This window comes from Opisthocomus hoazin, chromosome 9 (assembly GCF_030867145.1).
Source record: "Opisthocomus hoazin isolate bOpiHoa1 chromosome 9, bOpiHoa1.hap1, whole genome shotgun sequence".
Lineage (NCBI taxonomy): Eukaryota > Metazoa > Chordata > Aves > Opisthocomiformes > Opisthocomidae > Opisthocomus > Opisthocomus hoazin.
This window is the reverse complement of record NC_134422.1, coordinates 32,918,970-32,936,120: the sequence shown is the minus strand read 5'-3', so window position 1 is coordinate 32,936,120 and position 17,151 is coordinate 32,918,970. Positions and strand designations below refer to the sequence as shown.

The window sequence follows — 17,151 nt, the reverse complement described above, 5'->3', positions numbered from 1 at the left end:
TGTAACCTGTCCTTGCCCATGCGTTATTGCAAGTTGACAGTAAATCTGTGGTATGAGAGAAAGGTGAGAAGGGTCAGAGGGGATTTGACCTCTGCAATCAGAGCGTCTCCGGTTTCCACAGTGCTCCCTGTTATAAAGGGACCTTCCCAATTGCTCCAAACAAGCCTTTTGCAGAAGACTGCCAAGTTACAAGCTTGCTGGACAGTCTGTATCCAGGTGTGTATTGATGTCTGTTCCCTATAAAAAAGTAATCTCTGGTAAAGTGTTTTCGGTTCTCTCTTCTGTTATGATCTCTCTCATCTCAGCCAGGCAACTGCTGACTTTGTTTCTTCCTTCACTGCTTGTGAACCTTCCTTGGCTGTTGTCCTGCTGGGTATGAGTACACTTGTCTTGAGTAGGAGAAAGAGACCACACACAGATGGGGCAGCACTGAAGTTTCCAGGCTGATCCAGCCAAGCCCTCTGCCATCTCTTCCTGTACTGCCTTAGGTGGCACTTTCTTTGCAGTTGACATCATCCTCGCTTCTCTGGCTCTCAGCAGCCACAACTGGGTCAGGGAGGCCAAAGCTGCTCCCAGGCCTAGGGCTTAAGTTTAAGCTCTGCTTTTCTAACGTAACGAGCTCTTTGGCGAAAGCTTAGTGCAATCAGTCACAGTTGGCCTAGGCTGCAGTGGCGTTGCAGCCCTTCCTCCCTGGGCCCTGTTACCAGTGCAGAGCCCTTGCAGCTCCCGCTGGCTGCACAAGGCAGAGCTCTGCCTCGTGTGCGAAGGGTGGGCCGGTGGCTGCTCGGCTCCCTCTGCACCAGCTGAACCAGGCCAGCTTTTGGCCATTTGATTCCAGAGCAATTTGCTGATGACAGAGGAGATTCAAGTTCAGCTCCAGACTCTAGAGAAGCTGCTCCTCCAGCACCACTTTCCTTGCAAGCCTCTCAACTCCTTTGCCATCTGCTCAGACTGCCATATCCTCCTCCTCCCCAGGGCACTGGCAGAAAGGTCACTGAGACCGTGGCAAAACCTCTGTGTTTTCATTTCAGCACCTAGTTTCCCTGGGCAAAAAGCCACTACCGAGTCCTGCTCAAGCCTTGCTAATGGATGGTGCAGATAAACTTTTGTTAGCTGAGTTATCTTCCTGCACTTTTGTAATCTGTGACCCGGAGTGTTTTTTAGGTCACAACTTGGCTAAACATGGATGAATTTTCATGGGGATTGAAAAAAAGTTTATTTCTAACTATGGCTCATCACCACATTTACACCTCAAATGAGGTGCTAGATCTGAGTAACAAAATGACTGCGGGGTATTTCAAATAGAAGGAAATGAGCGTATTTTTGATCACCAGGAAAGGGTCTTCAGACAGACAGCATGCATTTTTAAAAAGTTTATGTTTGTTTTTAAGATTTTTCTTGCTGCAGGCATTTTGCTTAAACCCAGAACATGCCTTTGTAAAGTAAAGATATATGACAGGGACCAGTATCTCCATCCTGATGTTTTGGCAAGAAGTTTATAAAGAAAAGATTGACTGTAGTACATCTAATCCGTACCATGTGAGGATGCATATCCTCTTTTCTTTTGATTTTGGTATGTTAGTTGGTGTGGACAAGCTTTTGAAACAGCTTTTGATGAATAAGATACCTTCTAAAGTGGAGTGTTCTCAGGGTGGTTAGACCTCTTTCCTGAGGCAGTGGCTTTTCTTTCTAATTTATCTGAAGTTTAGACCTTCTTTTTTCAAACCCTGACTTTTTCTTTCCCCAACTAGAAGATGCAAGAATTACAGTAAAGTTTTTGAAACAAAATGGGAAACAAAGTAATTATGAAGAACTGATCTTGTAGTCTCAAAAATAACATTTTGGAAGTAGACACATGAAAAATAAAGGGTTCTTTGTTTTATTTTTATTTTCCTACAAATATTAACATTTTCTCAATGAAAAACAGGCTGGGTTTGAGCAACAATAACAGGTATAAATCCAGATGCTGTGCTGGTGATGTTACAGCAGTTCAAGGTCCACAGTGCCGTGTAAGCTGGTTCCAGAAACCAATATCAAAATGAAGATCTCTGCATGGATACTTTGATGTGCAACCTCCAGACTTCTCAGTGAAAACCCTTAGCCTGTGATACAGAGATAACATTGGAAGGGTGATGTATGCTGAGAGCAGGACCATGGCACGTTGGAGTCTTGAAATCCAGGACCTGATGTGCTATTTTGGTTTTCCAAAGCTTATGGGCTGTTTTTCCTGTGATACTTCAGCTAGATGTGACAGTCTAACGACAGTCCTGCACTCTCCTGCCCTCCTGATTATCCTTCTCCTGCTTTGTCCCTGGGAAAGGAAGCCTTGGCTTGGAGCTAGATGCTTTCTGCACTTCTCTTGCCCTGTATTTCCTCTGAAGTCAAATGCACCTCATTCTTGCTGTACAATCTGCTTTTCAAAAAATTAGACACATGATAGTTGCAGGATATACAGATGTTGGCAGGTGTGACATGGTACTTGCCTTTACCCAGCAAGAGGAACTCAGTAGCCCTCCATAAGACAGGTGAGGCACACAGCTTGTTGATGTTGGTGAGACATTTGCCATGACTGAATTTTTTGAATTTTGGATTCAGTTAGGAAATCTAACTGATATGCACTTTTCTCCTCATTAGCTCATACAGCTCATGTGACTTGTTTCGTTCGTGTGACCTCTTATTACATATCCATCATTCCATTTTTCTTTCCTATTAGAGTGAAATTGGACACAGCCCTCTTCCTGCCTACACCCCTATGTCAGGAGTAAGTATTTCACATTCTTCCTTCATCCTTTAGGTTTTCCTCCTTCCTTCACTACATATTTTCTGTTTCAAACCCCTTTTTCCTACATAAATGGCCCAAAAATCAACAGTGAACTGTGTATGTAAGCAATCAAATAGTCAGGATCTCTACTCTCAGCCTGGATTCGTGGGCAAGCTCTATGGACCTACACCCAAAATTCTACCAGCTGCCAACTTTTCTTGAAAAAGCATTTAGGTAACAGGCTTGGATGAATCTGTACATTTTTCCTTCCTATTTATAGGTCATGATGTCGAAATTTCCTTGCACGCCTTTGCTGACAAGCAAAATGGTAGGTTGAGTTGAACTATTGAGTTGAGGTACTAACATGAACACAGTTCACCAGCCTGAAATGCACTACCTGATGGAATTACATAGTGTTTGGGTTACCATGTGATTGTCACTGCAGGACATTCTAAAAGTCAGCCCCCCAGGAATAGAGTTCAGAGAAGATAATGACCTCTGTCCCCAGTCCACTTTGCAGAAGGAGATTTAAGGATTTTGTTCAGAAGTCAGGGGAGATTGCTAAAGTAATAGAACAGGAGATACTGTGTTTGCCTCTTGCAGCTGTGTATATCTGACCTCCACATGTCTAGGTAGGAGGCAAGGTTTGCTGCCCCGGTTCTAGCCCCATTTCCAGCCCTGAGCAGCCAGCTTGCTCCCCTGCTCCCCTCACTGATGGTGCCTCCCTGGGAGTGGAAGTGGGCTCAGCACCACTAGGCAGACGGATGCTTTGCCAGTCCACAACAGAGCCTGTGCTGCTGCCGATCCCACAGCACTGGAAACGCAGTAGTCTGCAGGATGGACAAGGCTTCTCCTGCCCGGTGAAATGCATCATTGAGCAAGTGTGGCAGGAAAGGCACAGGAGCCACAGTGCTGTTGAATCTTCTCTCCCTTCAGAGCCTCCTTTCTCATGCTGCCTTTTCTTTTTCAACAGAACCAGTTTCTGTATAGAGATGGTGGCTATGCTGCAGAAGTGCCGATGCCATACAGAGCTCCTGGCTGCAGAATACCAGAAGCCCCAGTTGCTCAAGGGGCCACAGGAGAGATCTTTGAAGATACTTGCTGTAATGGCACGCTACGAAAACAAGTGGCAACCCTGGCAAAAGAGGACAGCAGCACCCAGAGGTACAGCGCTGATCCCACAGTCTTCATACCTGAGCGGGTTGTCCGGGGAGAGCTGGATGAGGATGGGTACATGACGCCAATGCGAGACAAACCTAAAACAGGTAAAAAAATTTTCTTTGCGGAGAAGCTTCTGCTCTAGTCTGACTGCATTTGCTCTTTTTTTTTACATCAGCAACTTTTCACCAAAAATGGCTTCATTGAGTAAACCAACAAGGTTGAAGCATGGTTAATACTTGGTTGATACTTCTTTGCATGGGGATTCATTTTTCTTTGCTTAATTTGCTACTTGGAAAAGCTCAAATGTGCCAAAATGTCAAGTTTGGTAATTCCTCTTGAACTTTTCTTTGTGGGAAATGGCAAGAGAGAGGAATGAACAAAAGCCAAAATGCCTTCTTATCCAAACACAAATCTTCAGTTATTTCCAAGAAAAGGATCTATCTTTGGCCAGCCGTAGTCTCTGCTTTGTTTACTGATCTTTTTTATCTTCATGTCAATGTGCTTGGTAAATGTCATGCTGAACATATCACAGAACCAATACACATAGATGGCATTTTATACCCATGGGAAGTTTAGGATTGAAAGAACAAGATGTGCTTCAGGGAGACCATCACTGCAAGGTGAAGTTTGCCTCGATCTGTGCCAGCTCAGAGTACTGCACTTCCCAGTTTGCTATCATTCGTTTCTTCCTTTCTAAATAGTGACAGCAGTCATTTAGATGTAGGGGGATGTGTCATTAGTAATTTGCTTTCAAACCTTTGCAGTAGCTTTAAAGAAATTAATTAATGCAAATGTAAATGCCAAGTAATTACTGGGTTTGCTTCAGAATTTGGGAGCCACTTACCCTTTGTGTTACATGGTGGAAATGGAAGGGGGTCCTGGGGCCTGACCCATGGCAACAGCAATTGTGGGAGTGTGCTCACGGCCCTGCACTTCAGCAGCCACCCTTGCAATAAGAGATTTGATGTTGTGAGTTTGCTTCGGTGTGAGTCCCTGTGTATCTTCACATACAGGTTTGCCCTGGCAAGCCTGAGAGTTCTGCAGGAGCTTAATGCTTCGCAGGTGCTAGCTGAGCCCTCAGGGATGCTGTAGTAGCAGCTCAGGAGAAAGCACCTCCTTCCCGTCTCACTGGGCACAGACACAGGGATATCAGTGTTGCTGCGGTGCTGCGTACTCTCTGTCAGTTGGAGGGTTCAAATCAAAGCACTGCTTGGCTGTCATCGGTTAAAAAAATTATGTTCCCACTATGCTCTTGGTACAGGTGCACATGCCTGTTCACCTCAGATTCAGCGAAGTTTTAGCTGTGTGTTCAAAGGTACTCGCTAAGTCTTGAACTTTTGCATTTAATAGTTTTGGCCCTGTCCTGGATAAAAACAGAGCTGAAGTGAGGACCATAGCCACCCTCTTGTAACAGTCCTGATTCCCTGCAGGCAGGACTCTGTGTAGAGCTGTCTCCAGAGCCATGCCACTGGAAATGGAGGCCTTGTGTTGGCATCCCTGTGTGGCACAGGCAGGCTGAGACATCATCCCTCACTAATGACGGTGGCTTGGAGACCCTGTTTTCTAAGGGATCTCTAGGCTGTGAGATGAAAGGCAGAATTAATACTGCAAGTGGGTTTGATTTGATCATTTCCAGCCTTGAATGAACTGGATGCTTTTGACATATCTTGCTGCAATGGTCCCACCCCGTGAGACTCTTGTCCCTGGCTCACCTCCAAGCTGTTCCCTTTGCAGCCCACTTGCAGTGTCGGTGACCTCCCTCCTGCATAGGCTGATTTGCTTTATGTTTTGCAGCAAGACCTTGTTATACACAGAGCAAGGAAGGATATGACACTCACCAAATTCATTGCTGCGCGGCTCAGTTGTCTGTGTGTGACCATGGGAGACACCTTACTAAGCATGTGTTTTTAACCTAGGACAGCCAGCATCTTTATGTCTCTCTTCCCTCTCCACCACCTGTCTAGCTTTCCATGCAAGCTCCGTATGCCTTAAAACCTTTCTGCAATTCAGCTACAATTTTTTGTGGTGTTAATCCACAGAAAGTGATTTGAAGCAGCTGTGACCTGCTCCAAGTCCTGTTTTGGAGCTGATGGAGCATTCTCGTATCCTTTCCAGGGCTCATTTGAATCATTTTTTTCATAATGCTGTGAGACCCTTTGTCCTTCAGGGATGGAAGGTTTTTAGTCAGGCAAATTGTTCTGTTAGAAATGAAGCTGTCTTAGAAGTTAGTCCTTGGGGATGGGTTTTGTGCAGAGAGGCTTAACTAAGATTTCTGTAGAGCTTTCTGAATGGAAAGACTGCAGAGCAAAGGGTTTGACTGATATGTCCAAGGTTGCACAGAGAGTCAGCAGCAGAGGCCGAAGTCGCTTGGTGTGTTTGTCTCTGTAGATCATACACTGAGCGGAAGGCCAGGATAAAGCAAGGCACAGGCTACAGCTCAATGAGAGCTGTAGTTAGTGTGTTTGATGACTTCTTCTTCCAGAGTCTTCATTTTAGCCCATATTGTCTGTTTAGGTTGTAACTTCTTCACTTTTAGCAAGTGTGTGTTCAGCATAGTTGACACCTGATCTCATCTGGACTTCTAGGAATGGCTGGGGTGGAGGACACACAAGTTTAAACACTGCTTCTGGTGCAGCCTGGTACTACATGCCTGGGTTACTCCCTCTCTTTGCTAATTTGTTTTTTATCTTTCCTTAGATTACCTAAACCCGGTGGAAGAGAACCCATTTGTTTCCCGACGAAAGAATGGAGATGTCCAAGCTGTGGACAACCCAGAGTATCATAATGCTCCGAACGGGCAGCCCAAAGCAGAGGATGAGTATGTCAACGAGCCATTGTACCTCAACACTTTTGCAAACACCTTGGAAAATGCCGAGTACCTGAAGAGCAATTTGCCAGAGAAAGCCAAGAAGGCCTTTGACAACCCAGACTACTGGAATCACAGCCTGCCCCCACGAAGCACCCTCCAGCACCCGGACTATATGCAAGAGTACAGCACAAAATACTTTTACAAACAGAATGGACGGATCCGGCCCATTGTGGCAGAGAATCCTGAATACCTCTCCGAGTTCTCCCTGAAGCCCAGCACTGTGCTGCCCCCACCGCCCTACAGACACCGAAATACAGTGGTGTAGTGACCACCGTCTTCAGAAGTGGAAAGGCAACCCCTTCTAGCTGTCTCACTTCTCCTCTCTTGCTCTCCTTTTCTCTCTCTTCCCTCTCTCCCTTTCTTTCTCCCATGAGCTTCCTCTTCTTGCCAGTTCATTCATTTTTGATATATCCAAGTGAAAGAATGTCTTGCAGTTGTTTGCAGATTGGGTTGGGAACCAGGAAGGAAGGAAAGAGACTGAAAGAAGGTGTGTAGAACCTGGCGTTTCTCACTTTCCACAGATCTGGAGGGTCGGATTTTCGGAGAAGCCAGACAGTACCAGTAATGGCCAGTGGCAGTGTTGCCTGCTGTCGAGCTAGTTCTCAGTGATTCCACCCAGACACACTGTAGGGAAAGCCACGGAGAGGCTGTTTCTTTCAGCAGGAACTGATGAGAGTCTGTACAGCATTCCTGGAAATCTCAATACTGTTTCCATTAGGGGGAAAAAAAATGGACAATTTTTATATCATGTGTGATAGCATAGTAATTGAGATTGAGAATCCAATTTCTTTCTCTAACACTTTCTATCCCAGCAACTGAAAATGGCTAACCTGGCTTTTCATAATCGTTCAGATCTTCATCGTGGCTTTTCAAGAAATGATGATGTGACTCTAATATATGGCTAGACCCTTCTTCTGAGCCACACCATGATTTTGTGGCAATTCCTAACCACAGAGGCTCCAGCTCAGAACTGGTACATGACATTACCATTTTTGTACATGTGCCAACATAACAAACACTTCAAATACAAAAACCCTTTGAGAAGATAGCAACAAAACCACACCTCCAACATGTTCTTTTTGAAGCTAAAAACAGGCCAAGAAACCAAGATTTGTATGCAAAAAGCTTTGCTTTCCTGTTTTATACCTGCTGACTAAAGATACATAAAAAGACCCAAACAAATTCTTCCCTCTTTTTCTTCTTCGTGATCATGGAGGGAGTTGGGGATGCTGTCAGGCAACACTGAGGACAAGATGGACAGCTGGAGAGTTTGATATGGGTCATGAAGTCTGCTGATCTTCTGTGGGGTGGTGGAGGGAAGGATCCTTTAAACTGGATGACAGACACTGGACTGGAGAAAACGCACATAGCAGTTCACTGGAAGGTTAGTTTGCACTTAAGCTCTGATTTTATTTGAACTGTTTTCTGGATTTTGAATGAAGCAATATGGAAGTGACCAGCAAAATACAAAATAATAATTTTAAATTAAAAAAAATGAATTATATGTAAAGGATGACTGTGGAAATGCCAAAATGAAGCAAACCAAGTCTTTGGAACAATGTCTACCAGTTGTGAGAGGCCATTGCATTGACTGCTTCAGAGAATACGGTGACAGAGCAACCAGCTCTTACTGCTGCCATGTGAAGGACAGCAGAGCAAGCCATGAAAGGAATCGGAGGAGACAAATGTCTTGCTCTGGCTCGCAACACAGTACAGAATGCTTTTTTCTAAAAGGAGGATTACTCTGGCACAGAAGACAGTGCATATAAGGTTTGGGAAGTCAAAATGTACCTGACTCACAGAGCTTTCCATCAAAAATGTAAATGAGTCAGTCTCCTTGCACTTAGTTCTGCTTTCATCAACCTCAGTTTTTAGGCAGACACACCCACCTCACCCCCTGGCCTGATCCTCTTTGGAAATATCCTTCAGCCAGAGTTCTGGATGTTTTTAGAAGCCAGAGGCAGCTGGAGCTGGGAAGGGTGGCTTAAGGGCCAGAAACACTGATGGCTTGCTCCTGACATGCCAAGATCCATGTGTGTAAAAGCATTTGCATACCTAGTTCCCACCAAAAATCTTAAGCAACTGTTTAGCACCTTTGAAGATCTGCCTATGTCTCTGACCATCAAGGCTTTTGAAGGGGAAGAAACAACACCAGATGGATGGTAATTCTAGGTGATACAACAGTATTTCAGTTTATGCACTTCAGTACTGTTAGATCTTTGGGGTGACCTAACCTAGCAAAGAAACCAGCAACAAGCAGTGATCTGGAAATGGCATCAAGCTACTCCAGATTCCTGCCATCTCAACAGCTTGCCATCATTAGTTATAGGGAAGCAGAGGAAGGAGTAAGAAAAGAGCAATGGTTACCCAAATTATGGTGGCTGAGGTTTGGCTTGACAAAGGTTTCAAACCTGGGTTGAAATTTGCTTCTAGGTGGGAAGCAAATTGTGTATAGTCACTGGGTCAAGGTTGGTTCAGGCAACAGCCTGTTTCTGTGTCAGGTATGTACCAGCTGTGGCGCAGATACTAAGCCTGTAGCCTGAGTACATAGCTGAAGAGTCTGATAACAGCAAGAACAAGTACAGATCTTTGAAGCTATTAAAAGGAGAGGCTGGGTCAAGTGGTACCAAGGTGGTTTGTGGTGGCAGAATGAAATGACCAGCAGACCATTAAAGTGGGAGAGATGGTTACAAGAAAGTCACGCATCTGAGAGGCATTGCCTCTTCCTGGTGCCCTCCTGTAACTCCTCATGGTCTTGGCAGGAGACAGAGGCAGGCATTGGGCAAGGTCTGGGGGTGTGGAGGGACCCCACTCCAGTGAAGGTTTGCCAGCAGCAGCACTCACAGGGTGTCATCTGAAGCATGGGCAAAGGTCTGCCAGGTTGGGACACGATTGCCAAGCTGCCTGGGGACAAAGACAGGGTTGTGGATGTCCCGTTCCAGCACAGAACCAGCTTGGGTTATGCAGGTAGGTGGAGAGAGGGGTTGCTTTGTCCCTGAACAAGTCTTTTAACAGAGTAACTCCTAATAGAGAAAAAATAAAATCCCTGTACAGCTTACATGTTTGAATTCCAAGAGGTGCACTCAAAGGCTGCTGAGGCAGAGGCATACACACCTCCAAACCCGGGTGGGGTGGTGCTGGGATATAGCTGCTAACAGAAGGTGAGGCCTGTTTGTTTCTCTGGTAGTACAGCAGTAATGGTGTTGGAAAAAAACCTGTCAAATAATCAAAATGTAAATAATTGTGGGTTTTAACAATTTAACATTTTATTTCTTACAAAGCTTGAATTATTTATTCATTTTAATTGTTGAATGTGGGTGTGGTATATTAAGTAGCATGGAAATGCAGAGGTTACTTGAAGTGAGGCAGCATGAAGGCCAGGACGGAAGCTGCCTTATGCTGGGGCTGTGGCACACAGCCAGGCTGGGCTGAGCTTAGCCCTGCTAGCTGTGTCTTGAGTAGCAAATGGCAAACAAAGGGTTAATGAACACAGTAATTTGCGATGATGGAAAACTCAACAGACTGCAGCTTCATAAATGGGCATTTTTTCTTCTGAGCTGCTGGTTTGAGTTGCAGTTGCCAAAAACAGTCCTTACCTTTCCTGCTGTCCCAGTAGCTGACCTTGGTTGCAGTGTGTGGGCCTGCCTGGTGCTGAGCATCTGGTTAATCTGTTCCCTTTCCCCAGTAAGAATAGCAGTCTTGTGAACACAGCCCATAAATGTGCACATTTCCTCTGCAAGAGTAGAGCCTCTGAGCTACATTGGCAGATTTTTGTCTCTTTGCCAAAGAAAGTTTAACCATGGTTAAAAAAAACAAAACTGAGTGCAGAACTGTTTGGCTGCTTTAATCTCATCAGTAGAAATACCTGGCCGGCCCTAACTCGCCTGTTTGTCTTAGTGGTTATAGCTGCTGTTTTGGTGAAAGAAGTAGAGCAAATGTACATGGCAAAATCATGGCAAATATTCAACTGATTGTGTTTTGAAAGATGAGGGTCAGGGGTTTTAATGCATAGTTACAGGCTGGGGACAAAGCAGATACTTCCACACATGAACTGCATTTTGTTAGCACAAAGCAGTAGGAGAGATCATCCACACAAGTATTTTGTCTGGCCGTAATTAATTCTCCGGTTCTACAGTGGTATCTGTACACAGGACTGTCAGGTTCTTTTGATTTTATAATGCAGTCTCCTATTTGTGGATGTTTTTCTTTCCGTTACCATAGCCTGTGCAATGGAAGGGCAGTGACTAACTGTTCAGGAGTGTGTATACACACCCGAGTGTGTATCGGCTGTTGTCCAAGGCACAAAGCAATGCGCTGAATGAACAACAGCTGCTTTTTCCCTACTCTCTTTCTGTGATACTTGTCTTAGATGTTATTATCTACCTGAGGGTAATTTCAAACCGATGTGGGTGCTGGATCTGATTGACTCGCTGTAACGTAATTGACTGAAACCAACTGCTTTTAACTTTCCTTCTTCAGCTCTTTTCAAATTTTTCTTTTTCTACAAAATAGCCAGGAGGGATTCTTACGTGGCCGTTTGCTCAGATATAGGAGAGTATTTACAGCTCACTTTCAGACAGGTCATCTCTCACAGGTAGCAAGCAATGGAAATAAATCCGAGTGAGTATCAGCAGTGGGAGCCACTGTGTGGGTCTGGTTCAGGTACCTTAAGCTCAGCTGAGCAATCCTTTCCTTTGTGCAAAGAAAGGTTGCATTAACCTTTAGGTTGTACCACTTGGTAGAAAATGCATTTCTTGACTGGAGGAACTGTATGCAGTGATCTCATTCCATTTATTTTCTGGATTAATAGGGAAATCCCTTTCCCTTCCTGCCCCACAGCTGGTAAGCCCAGGGGCTGCGTGCGAAGGGCACGTGTGTAGAGGTGCTGCTGGGGCAGCTTGCACACACGTCATCGATCCGATGCCTGTTCGCACTAAAGATCTGAGAGGGACTTACAGGGGAGCGTTTCCACCCACCCTCAGCCACCACTAGTCCCAGCCTAGAAGCACAGAAAATGACAACTCTGAAAGACCAGCTTGGTCCTGACTCTCTGCGGATCTCTTCTTTCCTTAGCGATAGATACAGCTGAGCAGTACGGGTGAAAAGTACTAGCTGTGGTAAGTCAGCCTAGAAATATAGCTTGGGATTGGGGGTTTTGTTGAGGATGGATCTGTATGGGAAACTCAGATATTAAAGAAAACGATCCTTTTTTTTTCCTGATGGCATGTCTGTGTAGGTGTCCTGCATCCTGGTGGCAGCTAAAGGAATGAAGGGATTATTGGAGCTCCTTTGTAGTGCCTGGGAGATGAGGAGGCTTTGGCACAAGTCGGAATTAAGCTGTTGGTGATGAAATTGGCCAGGATAATGGAAGGCATCCCGGTCAGGTGTGCCTCCCGCCACGAACCCTGTGCACCCTGAGGAGGCATCCCTGTATGGAAATGGTAGCATCCATGGCAGCACCCACTCTCGTGCACACACACGCACTCGCACCCTCTGTCTGCCAGCCCTACTGGGGGAGGGAATGGGAGAAACAGAAATGCCCCAGAGACTGGCAGCCAGGGCATTGCTCACTTGCTGAGGTGGATTGTTCCCTCACTTTGCACCAGTGGTGTATCGGGGCTTCCACCCTGATTTCCCAATCACATTTCGGAACTGTTGAGCCCAGCTGGGTATTTACCTGCTTTGGAGGCTGTTTAGCTTGAGGGAGACTGGTGGAACAGAGGTTTAGCATGAACCAGAGCCAAGCCTGTGGTTATCAGTCACCTCTGGCTCTTAAAGAGCACCTCAGAGGGGACAGTATCACCTCGAGGTGCCTTTGGCAGGTATTTTTTAAAAGGTGGTGTTACTGGGCAGTTACATGAAGGCTGCACACCCATTCATTTCTAGCTGTCACTGGAGATATTCCCATGGATCTGAGACCTCTGCTGCTGACACAACAGCTCGTTGATTGGTATACAAAACCTTGGATTTGGGTTCAATATTTTTTTTTGAGAGCCAAAGCTGTGTGGGGCGGTGATTGGCTGTAATATTCCGCGCTATTGCATGCAAGGAGTCACAGCCATCCCACAGGGCAGCCCCTCTGCAGCGTCGTTGTGTTTGCAGGGTTCCCTCTCTGTTTTGTTTTCTGGCTCTTGCTAGGTGTTATACGAGTAGAACAGGTCACTGTTACAAATGGGGTTTTCGAATTGGGAATAAATAACAGAAATCAAGTTCTGTGGTTGGAAACACCATTCTATGATGTCCAAAAATCACTTGTCTCCACCTTTGGTTTAGTTTTGTTTTAGCACAAGGTCATATTCCTGTACTGTTGTGTGGGTTAGTATTGTTACACTGTTAGGCTCATTGCTCTAGGAAAATTACTGACAAGGCTGTCGTCAGTGGTGCTGCGCTGGTGGCTGGGACCTGCCTCTGGGTTTGGATGATACAGAGCACCTTTCGGGGTGCAGGTCTGACTGATGGTAGTGGGACTTGAACTGCAGCCAAGCACGTCTCCTGACCAGAGCCAGACTGATGAGGCGCTTCCACCCAAGGCATCCTCCAGCAGCGGTCAGTGCCAACAAGCCAGGAATCATAGAATCATAGAATGCTTTGGGTTGGAAGGGACCTTTAGAGGTCATCTAGCCCAGCCCCCCTGCAGTGAGCAGGGACATCTTCAACTGGATCAGGTTGCTCAGAGCCCTGTCGAACCTGGCCTTGCAGTTCAGAGCGATTTCTCTGCTTTTCATCGCTACGAACTACTCCATCAGTTTGGAAGCAGTGCTGCGATTCCCTTGTCACTCTATAGGGATGAACTCTGTCCCTGAAGACCTGCAGAGTCAGCAGCATGTACATAAGGAGTGGTGAGCAAAAGGATACATCGCCGAGATACTCCATCAGTAGAATTACAGAATGGCTTGGGTTGGAAGGGACCTTACAGATCATGTAGTTCCAACCTCCCTGCCGTGCGCAGGGTTACGTTCCACCAGACCAGGATGCTCGAAGCCCTATCCAGCCTGGCCTTGAACACTGCCAGGGAGGGGGCAGCCCCACCTTCTCTGGGCAACCTCTTCCAGTGTTTCACCACCTTCACAGGAAAGAATTTCTTTCTTGTATCTAGGAAAAGGTTGAGGGGGAGACCTAAGGACATTATCCTCATTAGGCAACAAGAGGAGTCAGAGCTGCTTTATTTCCCTTTTATGTTATTTAATTTTGAGAGCGAGCTTCGTGGACCTTGGTAAAGAAGGGTTTTAAGGGGAGATTTGTAAGGTGTAGGCAGTATGAGTAATTATGTCCCAGTTCCTTTCCCCTCCCCAATAAAAAAGCCATGAAATCATGTTCCAGATGTGTTGTGGATGAAACCACCAGGGCAAAGGTGTGTCCTGCACAGCAGCCGCTTGCTGACAGATCGAGGCGACCAGGGCGCACGTGTACTTCATGCGCTGGCCATAAGCACCATTTGCCAGCAGTTTGGTCCCTGCGGTGCCACCATCCCCATCCCCTGCCCAACCTTTGAGCCCTCTGAGGGAGAAAACACTGTATTGTCCATAGCACTCCGAAGACTAAACCCTTTTGGGATAACCACAGTAATAAACTGTGAAAGGTATTTTATAAGTAAGTGTAGATATGTATGCTGTTCTTTTGAGGTAAGGTACTATGACATATGTAGCATAAGCTGGTACTGCTGTTAAATGGGTCGATTATTAACTGAGCAGCTGTGTAAGGGGTAGCTAACTTTGAATGCACGAAACCACTGTTCCTTTGAAGATGGGTCTGAAGGTAGTTGCTGGGCAGTTGTCTTTTCAGGATGGGGTGTGTTCAGAGGAAAATGCGGGTCAACGAAAACACACAATTTTTTATACCATTTAATGTTGGAAATCGGTACACATTCAATACATTATTCACTATGGTTTTAATCCTTTTTTTGCCCATTTTTTGCAATTTCCCCAGCATCAAAAGCTGAAATTTCTAAAGAGGTAGCAGCCCTAGTGTAGGGAGGGGAAACTGAGGGGAAAAAGAAGTCTTCTTTCCAAAAACAGATACCCAAAATGTATTTCCTGACCTGGTGGTCTTGAACTACTGACTTCTATTTTTCTGATGAGGCTCAGATTCCCACGCCCAGAGGATGACATCACCGTCCCCTCAAAAATCAAAGCCGAGCCCCATCTGGGAGGCAGCGCAGGGATGGCACCAAGCTCCTGCGAGAGGCCCTGCTCGTGGCGCAGGGTTGGCTGCACCCGTGGGCCACACTCCCTGCAAACAGCCCAGCCACCAACCAGGAGGTGGGCGAGAGGCCGAGATGGGCAGGGTCTGGGTTTCAGCCAGTTCTCCCAGTTCTCCAAGTGCAGAGACAAAACAACAACGCTTCTGCCTTACAAAGTACCTTCAGAAGAAGAGAAGCATCAGCGTGTTGGGGAAGACACTCATTTCTTGCAAAGTGATGCATTCAGAGTTAGCTGCCTTTCTGAAATAAAAAGAAAAAAATACAAAAACTACTGTATGTTACTTTGAAAATGTGAATAGTATTTTTATAGCTTGTTAAAGACACAGCTAGTTGCATTTGTAAATAAGGATAATGTTGCTTTTATTTTCCTCGTGAACACCATTATCTGGAACATAATTGTCCTTAGGGTTGATTTGTATATAGGTAATTTGCTTGTGATTTAAGCCGCTCCTCCTCTTTTCTTTCTTTCCCTTCCCACCCTCTGGTTTTAGTTAGAAGTACCATTTTTGGCATTCTGTGTGATTCTGTGTTTTAGCACTATTGTGGTGTGTTCAGACTTTCTGCACTTGCTTACACAGTAGGGTATGCCAATTGTGTGTGGCGTAATGTTACTTTAACCTTTTGTTTCTCATATTTTAGCAATCGAGGATTATGCACTGTTAAAGTACTTACTGACCTGGGTTAATATTAGGTACATATTTTAGCATAATTTCCCTTCTTTTCATGGTTTCTTGTTTTTTCTTTTGTTCCTTCCCTCCCCTTTTGTCTTGTTTGGAGGCTGGGGAGAAACCTATGGATATTCTCTTTGTGTGGTTATATTTTGCCCCCGCCCTGTGCAGTCCGGAGTTTCTCCTCACAGTCCTTGGGGTAGAGCTTTATCTGTTTGTTAAGGCAAATGTAGACTACGACCCACCTTGCATCAACCCACACTGATCCCAGCTGAACAATTTGAAAACTGTTCTGCCTTTTTGTTACATGAATCTGTCAGAAATATATTTTTAATTTAATATAAATGAAATTCAATAAAATATGAAACAAAGTCTCTGTGTACATGTGAAATTTCTTGCCAGGGCTCGAGCACCTCTGGCAATGCGGCCTCCCCATGTCCTGGTGGAGTGAGTGGCCTCGGGCCCTGCTGGGGGAAGGCCTCGCGCTGGGCACCTTGGCTGGGCCGGGGGCCCATCCTGACCTAACCCAGCCACTCCCTGGCTCCGCAGTGCCCTGGGGTCTGTTGGAAGATCGTCCTGCCGAAACCCAAAGTCCCCACCCCCCCCGGGGTGTCCCTGAGCCGTGGGGCAGCCTTGTAACAGCAGGCAGGGAGCACCTGGAGGGCATCCCGCGGGCACCCAGGTGCCGCTGGTCGGCTCTCTGGGAGCGAACACCACCTCGGGGAAGTGCGCTCCGGCTGGCCCCCAGCTGGGTGTCACCACAGCAGTCGGCAAGGGCAGGGCAAAGCCTGAGCAGACCCCCAAGGCCACGACAGCCTGGGAGCATAGCCCACCTGAACCCCCAGCTCTGGCAACCCAGGACTGCCCCGCTCCCACGCGGCAGGGATGCGCCCACATTCCAGTGTGGTGAGCTCCTCCAGCAACACCCTGCTCTTCTGAACGCTGTCACCCCCGCACCGCTCTCTGTGTGTTGTGCCCCCCCCAACTTCTTACGCAGCAGGGTCGTGCAATTCTGAGCTTTTATTCTTCTAACAAAAAGGCCCTGTGCCCCAACTTACTCACCTGGTGACCAGCTGATAACCCACGGCAGCCCCAGCCTGGCCCAGGTTATGATTTACATCTTCATTGCTGGAGGGGACACTGGGGCCGGGGACAGATGGATGGAGACACACACTCTTGTTCAGACACAAAAACTCAATGCCATGAATAAAATTTTAACAACAGAACCAAAACCCCCATACTGCAAGCAATGCATCCTCCAGGCTGCACAAGCACTCGCACTCCCCACACTTGCATGCCTTCACACTCACCCCCCCCCCCCCCCCGCCACGCCCCACACAGAGTCCCTCAATACTGACTGGCTGCAGCTTCAGCACGTGGTCCCTTCCCCAGCACAGCGGTCACTTCAAAAGCCATGGGTAATCCCACAGGGTCTGGCACACACCCTAAATCAAAATGCTCTCACTGCCCCAGGCTGCCTCTCTGGTTAACC

At 46.5% G+C, this 17,151-nt stretch overlaps 1 protein-coding gene across 10 annotated transcripts in view; it reads left to right on the top strand.

The window, feature by feature from the left end:
- ERBB4 (erb-b2 receptor tyrosine kinase 4) overlaps positions 1-16,030 on the top strand; it is a 687,907-nt gene extending 671,877 nt beyond the window's left edge. For 3 of the 10 annotated variants that reach the window (XM_075429766.1, XM_075429764.1, XM_075429765.1), the window contains exons 26-29: positions 2,714-2,761; positions 3,042-3,089; positions 3,735-4,026; positions 6,620-16,030. In XM_075429766.1, the coding sequence (XP_075285881.1) occupies positions 2,714-2,761; positions 3,042-3,089; positions 3,735-4,026; positions 6,620-7,056 (825 nt within the window). In that variant the 3' untranslated portion in view covers positions 7,057-16,030. The remainder of the gene's footprint in view (positions 1-2,713; positions 2,762-3,041; positions 3,090-3,734; positions 4,027-6,619) is intronic. The other 7 variants (XM_075429770.1, XM_075429772.1, XM_075429769.1 and 4 more) reach the window with 5 other exon arrangements.
- Positions 16,031-17,151: the final 1,121 nt, after the last annotated feature.